This window comes from Microcaecilia unicolor, chromosome 7, assembly GCF_901765095.1.
Source record: "Microcaecilia unicolor chromosome 7, aMicUni1.1, whole genome shotgun sequence".
Classification (NCBI taxonomy): domain Eukaryota; kingdom Metazoa; phylum Chordata; class Amphibia; order Gymnophiona; family Siphonopidae; genus Microcaecilia; species Microcaecilia unicolor.
The window spans coordinates 131836062-131856280 of NC_044037.1; the positions used below are offsets into that span (position 1 = coordinate 131836062).

General features: G+C 45.1%; 1 protein-coding gene across 5 annotated transcripts in view; it reads right to left on the reverse strand.

Moving 5' to 3' along the window:
- FTCD (formimidoyltransferase cyclodeaminase) overlaps positions 1–19699 on the reverse strand; it is a 1011684-nt gene extending 991985 nt beyond the window's left edge. For 2 of the 5 annotated variants that reach the window (XM_030210604.1, XM_030210599.1), the window contains exon 1: positions 17888–17985. In XM_030210604.1, coding sequence (XP_030066464.1) covers positions 17888–17921 — 34 coding nt within the window. In that variant the 5' untranslated portion in view covers positions 17922–17985. Of the gene's footprint in view, positions 1–17887; positions 17986–18363; positions 18381–18596; positions 18615–19532 lie in introns of those variants that run through there. The other 3 variants (XM_030210600.1, XM_030210602.1, XM_030210603.1) reach the window with 3 other exon arrangements.
- Positions 19700–20219: the final 520 nt, after the last annotated feature.

Sequence of the window (20219 nt, forward strand, 5' to 3'; positions counted from 1 at the left end):
CGTGAACGTGCAGTGGGGGCACAGTATTCAAGACTTAAACTGTGACAGTACACTTTGGCAGTGTCCACATCAGACTCCGTCAGATGATGTCACCCATTTGTGAGAATACCATGCCTGCCTGTCCTCGGAGAAACAATCAATTTGCGTTTACCCGTTACACTCCACTCAGGATTTTATAGACCTCTATCATAGCCCCACTCAACTATCATAAGAAAATAAGTGCTGCCATACTGGGACAGACCGAAGTTTCATCAAGTCAAACAGTGGCCAGTTCAGGTCACAAGTACCTGGCAAGATCCCAGAACAGTAAAACAGATTTTATGCTGCTTATCCTAGAAATAAGCAGTGGATTTTCCCAAGTCCATCTTAATAATGACTAATAGACTTTTAGGAAATTATCCAAATCATTTTTAAACCGTTCTAAGCTTTTACCACATTCTCCAGCAATAAATTCCAGAGTTTAATTACACATTGAGTGAAGAAATATTTTCTCTGGCTTGTTTTAAACTTACTACTTAGTAGCATCATTGCGTGCCCTCTAGTCATAGCATTTTTGGAAAGGGTAAACAAGTGATTCAAGTCTACCCATTCCACTCTACTCAGTATTTTATGGACCTCTATAATATCACCCCTCAGTCATCTCTTCTCCAAAATGAAGAGCCCTAGCCTCTTTAGCATTTTCTCATATGAAGTCATTCCATCCTTTTTATCATTTGTGCATCCCATGTGTATCTTTTCTAATACCGCTATATCTTTTTTTGAGATGCAGTGACCAGAATTGCACACAGTATTTGACGTATAGTCGCACCATAGAGCAATATAAAGGCATTTAACATTTTCATTTTTGTTTTCCATTCCTTTCACAGATAGCAGCATGGAATCATTATGGATAGATATTCCATGTGTGAAGGGAAAGAGTATTCTTGTAGGGCTGTACTACAGTCCTCTGGGACAAAACGAACGGATGAAGAAATGTTTACAGAGATGAGTAAAGCTAGCAAATTGGGCAACACTATAATAATGGATGATTTCAATTACCCTGATATTGGCTGGATAAATGTGACATCAGGGAGTGCCAGGGAAATAACATTTCTTGATATAATAAATGACTGTTTCTTGGAGCAGCTGGTCCAGGAACTGACAAGAGTGGGAGCCATTTTGGATCTGGTCCTTGGTGGCGTGCAGGGCATATTGCGAGAGGTGGCAGTGTTGGGTACCCTGGAAAACAGTGATCATAACACGATCAAGTTTGAGCTACTATCTGGGATGAATCTGCAAAGGAAATTTACCGTAGCTGCATATAGACCCCCTTTTACTAAGGCACGCTCACGTTTTTAGCGCATGCTAAAATTAAGCGAGCGCTAAAAACGTGAGCGCACCTTAGTAAAAAAAACTTTAATTTTTGAGGAAAATGGTTAAAAAGAAACTAAAAGGACTGGTTACAAAGGTTAGGACACTAACAAGCTTATTTTCAAAAGAGAAGGTCGCCCATTTTTCGACACAAATCACAAGATGGGCATCCTTCTCACAGGGTTGCCCAAATCGGCATAATCGAAAGCTGATTTTGGGCGTCCCCAACTGCTTTCTGTCACAGGGATGACCAAAGTTCATGGGGACATGTTGGAGGCTTAGCCAAGGCGGGACTTGGGCGTGCCTAACACATGGGTGTCCTCGACCCATAATCGAAAAAAGAAGGGTGTCCCTCACGAGCACTTGGATGACTTTACTTGGTCCTTTTTTTGTTATGACCAAGCCACGAAAAGGTGACCAGATGACCACCGGAGGGAATCGGGGATGACCTCCCCTTACTCCCACCTCCCTTTACTCCCCCAGTGGTCACTAACCCCCTCCCACCCTCAAAAAAATTCTTTAAAAATATTTTTTGCCAGCTTCTATGCCAGCCTCAAATGTCATATTCAGGTCCATCGCAGCAGTATGCAGGTCCCTGGAGCAGTTTTAGTGAGTGCAGTGCACTTCAGGCAGGCGGACCCAGGCCCATCCCCCCCACCTATTACACTTGTGGCGGTAAATGTGAGCCCTTCAAAACCCACCACAAACCCACTGTACCCACATCTAGGTGCCCCCTTCACCCATAAGGGCTGTGATAGTGGTGTACAGTTGTGGGCAGTGGGTTTTGGGGGGGGCTCAGCGCACACGGTAAGGGAGCTATGCACCTGGGGGCAATTTCTGAAGTCCACTGCAGTGCCCCCTAGGGTGTCCGGTTGGTGTCCTGGCATGGCAGGGGGGCCAGTGCACTACGAATGCTGGCTCTTCACATGACCAAAGGGCTTGGATTTGGTCGTTTCTGAGATGGGTGTCCTCAGTTTCCATTATCGCCAAAAATCAGAAACGACCAAGTCTAAGGCCGACCTAAATTTCCAGATTTGGGTGTCCCCGACCGTATTATCGAAACGAAAGATGGACGTCCATCTTGTTTTGATAATACGATTTTCCCACCCCTTCACGGGGACGTCCTGCGAGGACGTACTCAGAAAAACTTAGGTATCCCTTTTGATTATGTCCCTCCACATCAGGCTTGGATGTTATTCAAAAATACCATCTTGAAAGCCCAGTCCAGATGCATTCCACGTATTTGCAAAGGTGGAAAAACGTCAGCCAGCATGGTTAAAAGGTGAAGTAAAGGAGGCCATTACAGCCAAAAAATTGTCCTTCAAAGAATGGAAAAAGGACCCAAATGAAGAAAATAAGAAGCAACACAAGCAATGGCAAGGCAGATGCAAAGCATTAATAAAGAAGGCTAAAAGAGAATATGAAGATAAACTTGCCACAGAGGCTGAAACTCACAGTAAAACTTGTACAGATACATCAGAAGCAGAAAGCCGGCGAGAGAATCCATGGGACTGTTAGATCATGAAGGAGCAAATGGGGCACTCAGGGAGGACAAGGTCATAGCGGAAAAACTGAATGAATTCTTTTCTTCTGTCTTTACGGAAGAAGATGTAAGAGATCTGCCTGTACCGGAAATAGTTTTCAATGATGCAGAGGAACTGAAAGAAATCTCAGTGAACATGGAAGATATACTGAGCCAAATTAACAAATTAAAGAGTAGTAAATCACCTGGACCAGATGACATACATCCAAGGGTACTCAAAGAACTCAAGCATGAAATTGCTGATCTGCTGTTAGTAATATGTAACCTGTCATTAAAATCATCCATAGTAACTGAAGATTGGAGGGTGGCCAATGTGATGCCAATTTTTAAAAAGGGTTCTAGGGGTGATCTGGGAAATTATAGACCGGGAAGCCTGAAGTTGGTGCCGGGCAAAATAGTGGAAACTATTATAAAGAATAAAATTATAGAACACATAGACAAATATGGTTTAATGGTACATGGTACAGAGTCAGCTTGGGTTCAGCTGAGGGAAGTCTTGCCTCACCAATTTGTTTCATTTCTTTGAAGGCGTGAATAAACATGTGGATAAAGGTGAGACAGTTGATGTAGTGTATCTAGATTTTCAGAAAGCTTTTCATAAAGTTCCTCATGAAAGATTCCTGAGAAAATTAAAAAGTCATGGGATAGGAGGCAAGGTTCTGGTGTGGAATAGGAATTGGCTAATGGACAGAAAACAGAGGGTAGGGTTAAATGGTCATTTCTCTCAATGGAGGAGAGTGAACAGAGGAGTGCCGCAGGGATCTGTGCTGGAACTGGAACTATTTAACATATTTATAAATGATATGAAAATTGGAACAACGAGTGAGGTGATCAAATTTGCAGATGATACAAAACTATTCAAGGTTGTTAAAACATGTGCGGACTGTGAAATACTGCCAGAAGACCTTAGGAAATTGGAGGACTGGGCGTCCAAATGGCAGACGAAACTTAATGTGGACAAATGCAAGGGACAAATGCAAGGTGATGCACATTGGAAAGAATAATCCGAATCATAGTTACCTGATGCTAGGGTCCACCTAGGACATCAGCACTAAAGAAAAAGATTGAGGTGTCGTTGTAGATAAAGCGAAGTTACTTACCTGTAGCAGGTATTCTCCGAGGACAGCAGGCTGATTGTTCTCACATATGGGTGACGTCCACGGCAGCCCCAGGTCCAGAAAATCTTCCTAGCAACAAAGCTTGTTAGAGCCTTTGAGCGCGCAGGGGCGCGCACCACGCATGCACGGCCATCTTCCCGCCCGTTGCGCAAGAATCCCACTTCAGTCAACTTATGAAGCAAAACCAAAGAAAGGAACAACTCCAAAGGGGAGGCAGGTGGGTTGGTGAGAACAATCAGCCTGCTGTCCTCGGAGAATACCTGCTACAGGTAAGTAACTTCGCTTTCTCCGAGGACAAGCAGGCTGCTTGTTCTCACATATGGGTATCCCCAGCCCCCAGGCTCACTCAAAACAACAAACAGGGTCGATTGGGCCTCGCAACAGCGAGGACATAACAAAAATTGACCTACGAAGAAACATCTGAGAGTGCAGCCTGGAACAGAATAAAAATGGGCCTAGGGGGGTGGAGTTGGATTCTAAACCCCGAACAGATTCTGCAGCACTGACTGGCCAAACCGACTGTAGCGTCGGCTATCCTGCTGAAGGCAATAATGAGATGTGAATGTGTGGATTGATGAACCAACAAAAAGAAGGTCCAAGTCTCCCGCAAAAAAACACATGAAACAACAAAGAGAGTGGAAGGAAACCAAAATAGACCAGATAAAAACCACAGAGAGTAAGAGCACCAAAAAAGTTTAATAGGACCCTACACAGTCCATGTTTCGGCCAACCGGCCTTCTTCAGGGGTCTAAAATCAAACAAAATATAACACATTAAAATGTATACAATCTTATGTATATATAAATACAAATTTGAAAATAAAACCATACAACTCAAATGTATTGATGACACAAAAAACAAAGACATTTAAAAACATATGACAAACCATTTTTAAAATTTATTTAAAAAAAAAACACAAAACATTTCAAAAGGTAAAAGAAAATGTAGCATTTGAGATATTCTAAGAACAAAACGGCAGTGGAGGATAAAATGTAACAGGGGCATATAAATACAAGCTTATAAATACAATGGTGCTATGACAAGCTCCCAAACACATGCAAACAGTATAAATATGGAGCCTTGCAAATCTCTTCTATAGTGGCTGACTTCAAGTGGGCCACTGACACTACCATGGCTCTAACACTATGAGCCGTGACATGACCCTCAAGAGTCAGCCCAGCTTGGGCGTAAGTGAAGGAAATGCAATCTGCTAGCCAATTGGAAATGGTGCGTTTCCGGACAGCCACTCCCCTTCTGTTGGGGTCAAAAGAAACAAACATTTGGGCGGACTGCCTGAGGGGGCTTGTCCGCTCCACATAGAAGGCCAATGCTCTCTTGCAGTCCAATGTGTGCAACTGACGTTCAGCAGGGCGGGTATGAGGACAGGGAAAGAATGTTGGCAAGACAATTGACTGGTTCAGATGGAACTCTGACACCACCTTCGGCAAGACCTTAGGGTGAGTGTGGAGGACTACTGTGTTATGATGAAATTTCATATAGGGAGCATGGGCTACCAAGGCTTGAAGCTCACTGACTCTATGAGCTGAAGTAACAGCCCCCAAGAAAATGACCTTCCAGGTCAAATACTTCAGATAGCAGGAATCCACTGGCTCAAAAGGAGCTTTCATCAGCTGTGTGAGGACGACGTTGAGATCCCATGACATTGTAGGAGGTTTGACAGGGGGCTTTGACAAAAGCAAACCTCTCATGAAGCGAACAACTAAAGGCTATCCAGAGATAGGCTTACCCTCCACACGATAATGATAAGCACTAATAGCACTAAGATGAACTCTTACGGAGTTGGTCTTAAGACAAGACTCTGACAAGTGCAGAAGGTATTCAAGCAGAGTCTGTGTAGGACAAGAGCAAGGATCTAGGGCCTTGCTATCACACCAGATGGCAAACCTCCTCCATTTAAAAGAGTAACACTTCTTCGTGGAATCTTTCCTGGAAGCAAGCAAGACTAGGGAGACATCCTCAGAAAGACCCAAGGAGGCGAAATCTACGCCCTCAACATCCAGGCCATGAGACTGGAGGTTGGGATGCAGAAGCACCCTCTCGTTCTGAGTGATGAGGGTTAGAAAACACTCCAATCTCCACGGTTCTTCGGAGGACAACTCCAGAAGAAGAGGGAACCAAATCTGACACGGCCAAAAAGGCGCAATCAGAATCATGGTTCCACGGTCTTGCTGTAGATTCAGCAAAGTCTTCCCCACCAGAGGTATGGGAGGATACGCATACAGAATGCCTGACCCCCAATATAGGAGAAAGGCATCCAAGGCTAGCCTGTCGTAGGCCTGAAATCTGGAACAGAACTGAGGGACCTTGTGATTGATCTGAGTGGCATAAAGATCCACAGAGGGAGTGCCCCATGCTCGGAAGATCTTGCGGACAACTTCCCTGTTGAGAGACCACTTGTGAGGTTGCATTATCCTGCTCAGTTTGTCGGCCAGACTGTTGTTTATGCCTGCCAGATACGTGGCCTGGAGAAACATGCCGTGACGGTGGGCCCAAAGCCACATGTGGACGGCTTCCCGACACAGGGGGTGAGATCCGGTGCCCCCCTGCTTGTTGACGTAGTACATGGCAACCTGGTTGTCTGTCTGAATTTGGATAATTTGATTAGACAGCCGATCTCTGAAAGCCTTTAGAGCGTTCCAGATCACTCGCAACTCCAGGAGATTGATCTGAAGACCTGATTCCTGAAGGGACCAAGCTCCCTAAGTGTGGAGCCCATCCACATGAGCTCGCCACCCTAGGAGAGATGCATCAGTAGTCTGCACTTTTTGAGGCTGAGGAATTTGGAAGGGACGTCCCAAGGTCAAATTGGATCGAATTGTCCACCATCTCAGGGAGTTGTGAAAAGCGATGGACAACAGGATTGCATCTTCTAGATCCCCCGCAGCTTGATACCACTGGGAAGCTAGGGTCCACTGAGCAGATCTCATGTGAAGACGTGCCATGGGAGTCACATGAACTGTGGAGGCCATATGGCCCAGAAGTCTCAACATCTGCCGAGCTGTGATCTGCTGAGACGCTCTGGCCAAGGCCCCAGCTGTCTGAGAGTCCAGCAGAGCTCCAATTAATTCTAGTTGTTCAACTGGAAGAAGATGGGACTTTGGGTAATTTATAACAAACCCTAGTAGCTCCAGGAGTTTGAGAGTCATCTGCATGGACTGTAGAGCTCCTGCCTCCGAGGTGTTCTTCACCAGCCAATCGTCGAGATAAGGGAACACATGCACTCCCAGCCTGCGTAGCGACGCTGCAACAACCGCCAGGCATTTGGTGAACACCCGGGGCACAGAGGCGAGCCCAAAGGGCAGCACACAATACTGAAAGTGCTGTGTTCCCAGACGGAATCGACGATACTGCCTGTGAGCTGGTAGTATCGAGATGTGTGTATAAGCATCCTTCAAGTTCAGGGAGCATAGCCAGTCGTTTTTCTGAATCATGGGAAGAAGGGTGCCCAGGGAAAGCATCCTGAACTTTTCTTGAATCAGATATTTGTTCAGGGCCCTTAGGTCTAGGATGGGACGCATCCCCTCTGTTTTCTTTTGCACAAGGAAGTACCTAGAATAGAATCCCAGCCCTTCTTGCCCCGGTGGCACGGGCTCGACTGCATTGGTGCTGAGAAGAGCAGAGAGTTCCTCTGCAAGTACCTGCCTGTGCTGGAAGCTGAAGGACTGAGCTCCTGGTGGGCAATTTGGAGGTTTGGAGATCAAATTGAGGGAGTATCCCCACCGGACTATTTGAAAAACCCACTGATAGGAGGTTACAAGAGGCCACCTTTGGTGAAAAAATTTTAGCCTCCCCCCGACCAGTAGATAGTCCAGCATGGACACTTTTATTGTGGCTATGCTCGCCTGGAGCCAGTCAAAGCCCGTCCCTTGCTTTTGCTGGGGTGCTGCAGGGGCCTGTCGAGGCACACGCTGTTGACGTGAACGAGTGCGCTGGGGTTGAGCCTGAGCAGGCTGACGAGAAGGTGGATTTTACCTAAATCTCCACTACCCAAGCTGCAAAGGAATCAAATACAAATCAACTTATGCATCCAGCTTTTCCTATTTAAGCGCACAACTATGGAACGCACTGCCAAAAGTCGTAAAAGCAACGTATGACCACCTAGATTTCCAGAAATCACTAGAAATCAAACAAAATAAAACATGGAAAAGAAAATAAGATGATACCTTTTTTATTGGACATAACTTAATACATTTCTTGATTAGCTTTCGAAGGTTGCCCTTCTTCCTCAGATCGGAAATAAGCAAATGTGCTAGCTGACAGTGTATATAAGTGAAGACATTCAAGCATTATTATGACAGTCTGACAGGGTGGGAGGAGGGGGGTGGGTAGGAAGTATGCATGGGGACATCAAAGCATATCATTGATATTCTAACAGGGTGGGTGTGGATAGGTGAGGGGAGGGTGATCAACAGAGACATACAGCTTTATGGTTTATAATGGGCTAGGAACCCCAGATCCTTGTTAAGTCCTTTCTGTTGGGTGTTAAAATATTCAATCATTCTGACTTCAAAGGTCTTACGTTCTTGTATGGTTTTAAAGTTACCTTTGAGGGTTCTCACTGTGAAGTCACTGGTGCAGTGTCCTGGTCCTGTAAAATGTTGCCCAACAGGCGTGGGAACCCTGCTGGCACCAGTATTGTTCATATGATGTCTATGTAAATTGAATCTTGTCTTAAGCATCTGGCCTGTTTCTCCAATATAGCATCCTTCGTTACATTTTTTACACTGAATGATATATACAACATTGGAAGATGAGCAAGTGAAAGATCCCTTTATGTTGAATATCTTTCCTTTGTGGATGACTTTGGGGTCCTGTGAAATATTTTGGCATAGTTTGCAACTGGATAAATTACAGGGAAGTGTGCCCTTCTGTTCCTTCGAAAGCTAATCAAGAAATGTATTAAGTTATGTCCAATAAAAAAGGTATCATCTTATTTTCTTTTCCATGTTTTATTTTGTTTGATTTCTATTGATAACCTTAAGAGTGGACTAACACGGCTACCACACTCCTCTACTTAAGACAGAAATCACTAAAAACAAACCTGTTCAAAAAGGCATACCCCACCAACCCAACATAAAATCCTGAATATCTGCAACACAATGAAACCAAAGCTTGTAACGGACATAACTTAACTCTTCCTCTCTAAGATCCCCTAATGTGTCTGTCACACATGAACCTTATTCTACCACAACATCACCTTGTATTTGTTCATACCAGAATTGGCGAACACCGATACGGTACCATGTAACCCACATTGAGCCTGCAAATAGGTGGGAAAATGTGGGATACAAATGTAACAAATAAAATACATAAATAAAAATAAACTCCAGGGCTTCTTGCAATTCAAATGTCCTATTATGCTGTTGATTCAGTGCTCTCTCCAAAACAGGGCAAAAATGAGTTTTAAAGTTACCTTTCCCTCTCCCCTTTCTTAACAGTGTCTCACAATTCTTTCTTGCAATAGCAATTCATAGAAAACAAGTCCTTGTTTAACAATACTCTGGGTCACAACTATACAGTGAAGGTACTTACCCATACCAGGTGTTCTCCGAGGATAGCCAGCCAATTAGTCTTATTATGTGGGTGACATCCATGGAGCCTGCTGCAGAAAACAATGTCTAGTGTAGTTTCACTTTAAGAGTTTGAGGCAGTGCTCCCACCACTTATATGGATGCCTTCCCTCCCAAGTCACAAATAAGGGACCAACAATACTATAACATAGCTAATAATAAATCAAACTCCTAGGGGAGGTTGGACGTATGTAATACTAATTGGCCTGCTATCCTCAGGTAAGTAACTTCACTTTCTCTGAGGACAAGCAGGTCATAATAGTTTTACATGTGGGAATCCCCCAGCTCCCAGTCTCACTGAAAACAATAACATGAGGACAATAGGGACTAGCAACGGTGAGGCCAAAAAGTCAATTAACCTGAATCTATAAACATACTGGCTGTGAGAATGCAACAGGAACAGAACAAAACAGGCCTAGGAGGGTGGAGTTGGATTCTAGACCCCAAACAAATTTTGCAAGACTGACTGATCAAACAAGCTGTCTCATCAGGTATCCTGTTCAAGGCAGTAGTGGATTGTGTGGACTGAAGATTATGTTGAAGCCTTGAAAATCTCTTCAATAGAGGCTTATCTCAAGTGGGCTACTAACGCGGCCATGGCTCTGGCATTATGAGCCTTGACATGACCCTTTAGAACAGTGATTCTCAATCCAGTCCTCAGGACACACCCACCCACTCAGGTTTTTAGGATAACCACAATGGAGGCAGTGCATGTAAATTTATCTTATGCATATTCATTGTGGGTATCCTGAAAACCTGAATGGCTAGGTAGGTCCCAAGGACTGGGTTCAGAACCCCTGCTCTATAGTCAGCCCAGCCTGGGCATAAGCAAAAGAGATGCAATCTGCCAGCCAATTTGAGTGTGTTTACCAATGGTTACCCCCATCCTTTTGGAATGAAAAGAAACAGAGTTGAGTGGACTGTCTACAGGGTCTAGTCCACTTCAGGTAAAAGGTCAAGATTTGCTTGCAGTCCAATGTGTGCAGTGTGCTTTCAGCAGGACAGGCATGTGGTTTGACTGGTTAAGATGGAACTTCAACACCACCTTAGGAAGGAACTTAGTGTGGGTGTGGAGAACTACTCTGCTGTGAAGAAATTTCATGTAAGGCGGATCCGCTACTAGGGCCTGAAGCTCACTGACCCTGCGAGCTGAAGTAACTGCCACCAAAAACAAGACCTTCCAGGTCAAGTGCTTCAGAGGACAGGAATACAGTGGCTAGAAAGGAGCTTTCATTGGCTGGGTAAGGAAGACATTGAGGTCCCATGACATCAGCAAACGTTTGACCAGAGGTCTTGTTAAAATAAGCCTCACATTAACCAAATAACTAGAGGCTGTCCAAAGATGGGCTTACCCTCAATATGATGAAAAGTACTAATTCCACTGAGGTGAACCCTTACCAAGTTGGTCTTAAGACCAAACTCAAAGAGGTGTAGAAGGTATTCAAGCAGGTTCGGTGTAGAGCAAGAAAAAGGAATTAGGGTCTTGCTCTCACACCAAATGGCAAACCTCCTCCATTTGAATGTATAAACACCTTTTAGTAGAATCTTTCCTGGAAGCTAGCAAAACCTTGGGATACACCCTCCAGGAGATTCAAGGAAACAAATTCTACACCCTCAACATCCAGGCCATGAGAGCTAATTACTGGAGGTTGGGATGCAGAAGAGATCCCTCATTCTGCGTAATTACAGTTGGAAAACAGTGCAATCTCCATGGTTCTTCGTGTGTGTGTGTGTTGGGGGGGGGGGGGGAAGATAATTCCAGAAGAAGCGAGAAACATATCTACCTGGGCCAATACGGGGTGATCAGAATCATGGTTTTCTGGTATTGCTTCAGTTTCAACAAAGTTTTCCCCACTAGAGGGATGGGAGAATATACATACAGACCTGTCCTGCAGTGAAGGAGGAAGGCATCCAATACTAGTCTGTCATGTGATCTGAGCCTGGAGCAGTACTGAAAGACCTTGTGATTGTAATAACTGGCAAAGAGAACCCCTGAGGTGGTGTCCCACTCTCAGAAAATCTCTCGAGCAATACCCATGCTGAAAGAGGTTGCAATAACCTGTTCAGTCTGTTGGCCAGGCTGTTGCACTTTCCCAACAGAGGACTATCCTGTGCTGGACAGCCCAGTTCCACATCCTTATGGCCTCCTGTCATAGAGGGTAGGATCCTGTACCGCCCCCCCCCCCCCCCCCCCCCCCCCCGCTTGTTGACACAATACATTCAATAGGAACAAGTATTTAATTCAGAATGGCAACTGCTATTAATAATAGAGGAAAAGACTTCAGACTCCCGGTCTCAGCTGTTCACGTTCAATGTTAAACTAGCTGACCGCTCTGCTCTGCGTGTCTGACCTTCAGTACACGCTGGCATGAATCCTCATCAGTCATAAAAACCTCTAGTTTATTGACACATTCTTTTGTTATGCAACTATTATTTAAATAGTACTTAGCTGTGGTTTGTGCTAGGGCATATTTAACTAGTCCAAGCCCAACGGCGAGCTCCCGCTTCGCTCGTAGCTTCTTAAGGAGCCGGACAAAATGGCCCTTCTTCGCACCTACAACCATGTAACAAAGAATTGTTAAATCAGTTGTCATCCGGAAACAGAGTAAATAGAACAACTCACATTTTACCAAACGAAGGAATACCTTGACAGACCATCAGCTTTCAACTGCATAATTATTTCTGTTGAACCGGAAGTATTTATATTACTTCCCGTACTTGCTATTTCCCGCTCTGTACGGCGAAGATTTAAAGGGCAGCGCTCTCATTATGTTCTTAAAGAAACGCTTTCCACTCCACTCTATTGTTTAGACCTTCCGGCTCTAAGGATCTCAATCTATAGATCCAACGCTGTTCTCTTTGTATTAATTGGCGATTACGGTCCCCTCCTCTAACATTTATTGGAATATGATCCAATACCAAACATTTCAGATCTTCAAATTTGTGTGCATGCTGTTTACTATGTTGTACTAAAGGGGCATCTACTCGTGAATGCTTCAAATTATATTTATGATCACTTAACCTATTTTTCAAGGATCGTGTCGTCTTGCCCACATAGATTTTACGACATGGGCATATTACTATATATACGACATGATTAGATTCACAGTCTGTAGCATATTGTAGATGATATTCTCGTCCATACAAAGAGAACAGCGTTGGATCTATAGATTGAGATCCTTAGAGCCGGAAGGTCTAAACAATAGAGTGGAGTGGAAAGCGTTTCTTTAAGAACATAATGAGAGCGCTGCCCTTTAAATCTTCGCCGTACAGAGCGGGAAATAGCAAGTACGGGAAGTAATATAAATACTTCCGGTTCAACAGAAATAATTATGCAGTTGAAAGCTGATGGTCTGTCAAGGTATTCCTTCGTTTGGTAAAATGTGAGTTGTTCTATTTACTCTGTTTCCGGATGACAACTGATTTAACAATTCTTTGTTACATGGTTGTACCGTGTTTCCCCGAAAATAAGACACTGTCTTATATTAATTTTTGCCCCCAAAAATGCGCTAGGTCTTATTTTCAGGGGATGTCTTATTTTTCGGGGAAACATCGGGGTTGGATCGGGGTTGGCCTGCCTGCCCTCCGTCGCTCCCGGAACTAACCTTAAACACCTCCTTTCACCTTCGCAGCAAGCAGCAGCAGGGCAGGCCACTCCTTCCTTCTGGGTCTAGCCCTCGCCTGACGTAACGTCCGCGAGGGCGGGGAATGGAAGGAAGGAGAGGGCTGCCCTGCTGCTGCTTGCTGCGAAGGTGAAAGGAGGTGTTTAAGGTTAGTTCCGGGAGTGACGGAGGGGGGGCCCGGCAACCTCGGGTGGTGGGGGGGGCGGCCCAGGGGTGGCCTTGTCCGGCTCTCGGCGGCCCTGCTTTCAAACAAAAATTTGCTAGGTCTTACTTTCGGGGAAGGCCTTATAGCTACCAATTCAGGAAAACCTCTACTAGGTCTTATTTTCGGGGGATGTCTTACTTTCGGGGAAACAGGGTAGGTGCGAAGAAGGGCCATTTTGTCCGGCTCCTTAAGAAGCTACGAGCGAAGCGGGAGCTCGCCGTTGGGCTTGGACTAGTTAAATATGCCCTAGCACAAACCACAGCTAAGTACTATTTAAATAATAGTTGCATAACAAAAGAATGTGTCAATAAACTAGAGGTTTTTACGACTGATGAGGATTCTTGCCAGCGTGTACTGAAGGTCAGACACGCAGAGCAGAGCGGTCAGCTAGTTTAACATTGAACGTGAACAGCTGAGACCGGGAGTCTGAAGTCTTTTCCTCTATTATTAATAGCAGTTGCCATTCTGAATTAAATACTTGTTCCTATTGAGTATATTGCAGTAACACATTGTATGAACAAGTACCAAAGAGTTTGTCGAAGTGACACAATACATTGCAACCTGATTGTTCATTTGTACGAGTAAAGTTTGGTTGAGCAGCTGATCTCTGAAAGTTTTTAGAGTGTTCCAAATTGTCCGGAGCTCCAGGAGGTTGATCTGTAGCTGTCTCTCCTAAGCTGTCCAAGGACCTTGAGTGTGAAGCCGTCTAAATGAGCTCCCCACCCTAGGTTGGATGCATCTGTTGTCAACATCTTCTGGGGTGGAAGAACTTGAAATGGTAGTCTCATGGTCAAATTGGACCAAATTGACCACCAGATGAGGAATCAAGCCAGCTCTGGGGTGATTTAGATGACATCCATTAGGTTCCCCTTGGCCCAAGACCACTGGGAAGCTAGGGCTCATTGGGCAGATCTCATATGGAGGCGTACCATGGAGTGACATGCGCCATGGAGGCCATGTGGCCTAACAATGTCACATCTGTCGATTCATGACCTGCTGGCTGCTGCAAACCCACTCCGCAATGGCAACAAAAGTGTCTGACCATGCCGGAGGGAGAAAGGCTCACGCTTGAACCATGTCTAGCAGGGCTCCTATGAATTCTAAATGCTGAACTGGTGGTAGATAGGACTTGGGGTAGTTGACAACGAACGCTAGTAGCTCCAGCACATGAATAGCTCTCCTCATGGACTCCTGAGCACCCTCTTTTGAAGTGCTCTTCACCAACCAATCATCCAGATAGGGAAACAAACAGATTCCCAGTCTGTTTACTGATGCTGCGACTACCATTACACTTTGTAAATACCCTGGGAGCTGACGCAAGGCCAAATAGCACAATGCGGTACTGAAAGTGATATGTCACCACCCGAAATCAAAGATATTTCCTATGACTTGGAAGTATAGGCAGCCTTCCAGAGAACATAGCCAATCTTGCTCCTGGATCATGGCAATAAGGGTGTCCAGGGAAACCATCCTGAACTTTTCTTTGATCAGATATTTGTTCAGGGCCCTTAGGGTCTACGATGGGGATACATCCCCCCCCCCCTTCTTAGGCAAGAGGAAATACCTGGAATAGAATCCCTTCCCTTCTTCCCTGGTGGAACGGGTTCGACCGCATGGACCTTGAGAAGGGTGGAAAGTTCCTCTACAAGTACTGCCTTGTGCGGAGAACTAAGGCTAGACGCTCTTGGTGGGCAATTTGGAGGTTCATTTCACCAATGTAGAACATAACTGAGGGGGGCTATTTTAAGAACCCACCAATTGGAGGTTACAAGGGGCCACCTTTCTTGGTAAAAGCTCAGCCTCCCCCCGACTGGAAGGTCATCTGGAACTGTCACTTTGATGGCAGCTATGCTCTCAAGAAGCCAGTCAAAAACTCATCCCCTGTTTTGACTGGGAAGCTGGCTGGGGTTTCTGCACACAATGTTGATGAGAACTAGCTCGCTGGGTCTGAGCAGACTAAGTGGGGTGAGAAGAAGTGTACTTATGCTTCTGAGAGTAGTAGGGACCTCACTTCAACTTGCCATAAAACCTCCTAGATGAGGAGGCCACAGAAGGTGACCACTGGGAGAAGGTGTCAGTGATATCAGTAAGTATTTTGATGAGGCCATTGACTTCTTCCACCTTTTCCTCAAAAAGGTTATCTCCATGGCAAGTAGCATCTGACAACCTCTGCTGGACTATGGGGTCCAAGTAGAGAGATGCAGCCATGAGAGTTTGTGCATTGCTATACTCTGAGCAGAGATCCTGGATACTATGTCAAAGATGTCAAAAGAGTTCCTGCCAGAAATTTACAACAGGTCTTCTGCTTTTTGGCCAACTGACAAAGTGACTCGGTCATCTCCTGAGGGAGAGTATTTGCCAAGTCTCACACATTGCGCACTAAGGACTGCCAAGTACAGGTTCATGTACAGCTATGACATGACTCAATAGGAGAGATGAGCATCGAGGCCTGATACATCTTATGCCCAAACAAATTCAGTGTTCAGGCTTCTCTGCCTGGGGGAGCTGAGACAAAATCTCTGGAGTTCCTGGCCCACTTAAACGTGGATTCAATCACCAAGGAGTGATGATGCAATTCTGGCCTGTCAAACTCAGGTGTACTTTGAATCCAATACATGGTTCAGCGAGGGTCAACATCGGTAAAGACTGAGGTGCAGGGTCAGAGACAACTTGCAGTGTTGCTGGTGTCATGTTTGAAACTGGGTCCCAGCTACCTGGAAACCAGCACAGTCACCTTCAATAGAAGGGGGAGCACTTGTCCTGGCGCTGACGCTACTTGGGTATGGATGCCCCGGAGCTCCCGACACCATGCTTTGAGGCGTGCCCGATGCTAAGCATCAACGTCCTTTGGTGCTGACATGACCGATCACTGGGGCCCTGCACAATGTCCGGCACCGAGGCAGTGGAGCCCACTCCATGTGCATCTACTCCCAGTAGCCATCGGGATCGATGCAGATGCTGAGGCCCATGCCAACGCCGACGATTTGGACCTGGTCCAAAAATCTTCTCTTTTTGAGCCCCTCTGGATTTCTGGGTTCTTTTCTGCATATGCAAAGAACACAGTTTCAGAGCACTGTGGTCTGGCCCCAAACACTGGATATAGCAGGAATTGGTGTCAACTCCAGAGATGATCCTATTGCAACCGGGCACAGTGTTTAAAGCCATTTGGAACTTTAGATGACATGGAAGGAAAAATGGCTGAAGCTAAATCAAACGACTCAATGGTGAGGAAAAAAAGGGCCAAGCTCACCTGTAAAAAAGCTGATGTTACCTGGCTGGTGCTCAGGTTTAAGTAGGTCTTCAGAACCAAAAAAGAAAGAAAAAAATGGGGAAAAAGTTCTAAGAAGGGCATAGGAAAGGTATACTCTTCCCCTACCTCTTCTTTATCGCTCTACATCCTTACCTATCCCTATCCTTTCTCTCATACCTCTTTTTCCATTTACCCCTTGTTCATTTGTCCTACCACATACCTCCTTGTTGATTCTGATACTACAGATTGTATTCTCTTGTTACTATGTAAGCCGCGCATTGAGCCTGCGATGAGTGGGAAAGCGCGGGATACAAATGTAATAAATAAATACTTGGCACAAAAAGTAAATTGAGGAACAAAGCCAAAAATCTCCACTAGGAAAGGCACCACATGAGAAAAAAACAAAGCACCGAAGAGAAGCTCAGATGAACATGACCTCCCTTCATCGCAGATGAAAAAGGACTGTTGGTTCCACGTTCGCAACTCGAGTGGGAAGGCACCCATTTATGCACGGTAGGAACGCTGCCTCAAACTCTTTTTTTTTTATTTCAAGAAGTCTTTATTCACCAGTAAAACAAGTCACATTTGCTTACATACCATACAAGCAATATTTTGTCTCATTGGTTACATAAGGTTACAGTACCCATTGTGCCTCAAACTCTTAAAGTGACAACTACACTAGGCAGTGATTTTTGCACTGGGCTCCGTGGATGACGTCACCCACATATAAGACCATTATGACCTGCTTGTCCTCGGAGAAAGTTGTACCGGCAGCCCACTACCATGGGTGTGGTTTGACTGTTTCATTTGGGGGGGGGGGGGCAAAGGATGGGGCGGAGCATATTAGCATATTCATTTGCATATATATATATATATACACACAATGAATATGCTAATATGGAGAAGGAAGGAAAAGAGCTGTTTTTTTTTGGGGGGGAGGGGCGGAATATCAAGCCAGCTCTTTCTCCCTCCCTTCCTTCTTTCTTTCCTCCTTACCCTGCACTCCCTCTTCCTCTTCAGTAGTATTTACCCACCCCCTTTCTTGTTTCTATCCATCCCCTTCCCCATTCTATCCAGCGTCTCCCCCCTCCCCCTTCGCAGCATCTCCCATAAAGAATGACAACGTGGATGCAGCAGCTCACAGGTTAGCTTGCTGTGTTTGACTGAACGGCGACGGCTGCGTGGGGGAGTGGAAGCAGAGATTTACCTTCCTTACAGTGAAGTAAGACAGGAGCCAGCATTTCCACTCCAGCGACGGGCGGGCAAGCGAGCGGAGGCTGTAAAAGCAGCAAGCAGGCACGCTCGTCTCCATCCGCTTCCTGCCCTCTCTGCGTCCCGCCTTCCTCTGATGTCATTTCCTTTCGGCGGGACGCTGAGAGGGCAGGAAGCGGACGGAGACGAGCGTGCCTGCTTGTTGCTTTTACTACTGGCGCCCCGCCCGCCAGTTCGCCGAAGCAACTTCGGGTAAGTTGTCGTCGTTTGGGGGGGCACTGCCCCCCCTCGCCCCCCCCCCAGTCTACGCCCATGTCCACTACCCATTTGACAGGATTTTCAACTCTGGGTACCTGGCAGCCGTCTACTGGGCTGTTTGTTAAATTGTAACTAACTGAAATTCAAAGTCAGAGTTCAAGTTGATACTCACTCTACTGTGACCTCCATCAGCTCAAGGTATAGTTCCCATACCTCCACCACTTCCATGCTTTCCTCCAAACTGCCCAGGTTTAGTGCTACTGGCCTGCCTTTCTTCTCTGAAGGATTTTTCCCATGGTGCAGTGAGCCACTCCACCTCCTTCCAGCCTCTTTGGCTGTAATGCATACTGCTTGGTCACCCAGGGAAAATTCAGCTTCTTCTGTACTCCTCCCCTTGCGGTGCCCTTGGGGGGGCCCTTTAAGCTGAGCAGGAGTCCTCTACTTACAGTCCTGCCAGTGGTGGTGCTGTTTCTTTCCTGCACAATTCTCCTGGTAGTTCCAGTGCATACTGCAGTTTGTTCCACATAAGAATTTTAAAAGCTACATAGGTTTTATTTAAAAACCTTTTATCAGACACAGACTCCTAAAGCAGGCATTCCTGTGCCAAAACACGGGTCTGTGTCAAGTCAAATGTTATCTGATTTTTTGTAAACAATAAATGTGGAAATTCCTTTGGTGCCATTCACTACTTCCCCCTCCCTCCTCCTTTTTGGTACTGTTTAACTAATCACATTTTAATTAGTGAGCAACAGACAAGCTTTGCAGGGACTCCAGGGAACCTGCCTGTCCCTAGCAATTGAAAACACAATATGAAGCACCATCACCCACTAGCAGCCAATGCAGTTGGAGGACTTCCCACTTAGCTTAGAGGAACGGTGTCTCCCAATCTATTTCTGAGACAACCAGGAGTGTTCTTTGCCCAGGAAGTGCTTTGTCCTCTGAGAGCCCCCCTCCTGACCACTACAGTATCCAAAAACATCTAATTAGCTTCACGAGTTAACTAGATAAATGTTTAAAAATTTGCTGGGCCATTAAATGCATACGTTTGGTTGGACATCTCAACTTCCAGCTAAAGTTGTCCATTTAAAATACGGGTGAGTCAGAGATGTGGCAGAGCGGGTTTAAAATTTAGCTGGATAGTAACAACATTCCATTGCTATCCAGTTATCTGAATAATTCAGCCGCAGATATAACATGCATCAGATATCCAAGCAGCTATGTTCAGCAGCAGTGATTTTGTCCATATATCATTTTACCTGGACATCATTCAGGTGAATTATGACTCTTAAGATCCTTTGAGAATTTCCTGGTTCCAAAATCGTCTTTTTTGTAATTATTATTATTTTAGATTTATTTTCTTTCATCACTTCTAAACAACTAACCTTATAGCAGAAGTTTCCTTTAATTCAGACTTCAGTTTACAGTCCCTGGCTCAATGTAACCAATGCCTTTGTCCTGGATTACTCTGACTCTCTGTATATTCCTTTGGTGTCACAGCTTCCAAAAATAGTGTATGAAGAACACACTAACTCACTAGCTCTTACTACCTCAAAGAACTGTAGAAAACATAGCTAACTCTCTTCAAAAGCCTTATTCAGTATCTGATTGGCTGACATTCCCATTTGAGCTCTCTCTACCAATCAGTGCCAAGTCAACAACTGAAAACATTCTGGGAGTTCAACAGTCAAAGCAGGATAGATTGATGACAGTTTCAGTAGCTACTTTGAAGTGAGATTTCAGGAAATAGTTTTGCAGATTCAGATTAACATTTTTTTATTAGTGTGTAACAAATTTTAAATATACTGGCAAAACAATAGATTAGTGATTTAAAAAAATTGATAAAATTTACAAAATAGTGGCAGCAGAAGCCCTCAGAATAGACATAAATGTCAGGAGGTGCATTTTCTTACCATTTGCAAACCCGTGATTTTTTTCCTAGCGAAAGGGTGTTGGTAAGCATATGGAAGGCCATCTCCAAAAGAGTGGGGTAGCCATTCAGGACCCAACCTCCACTGTAGCCATGTTCCCTGGAACTGTCTACAGAGCCAACAAAACATAGTTAAAAATAT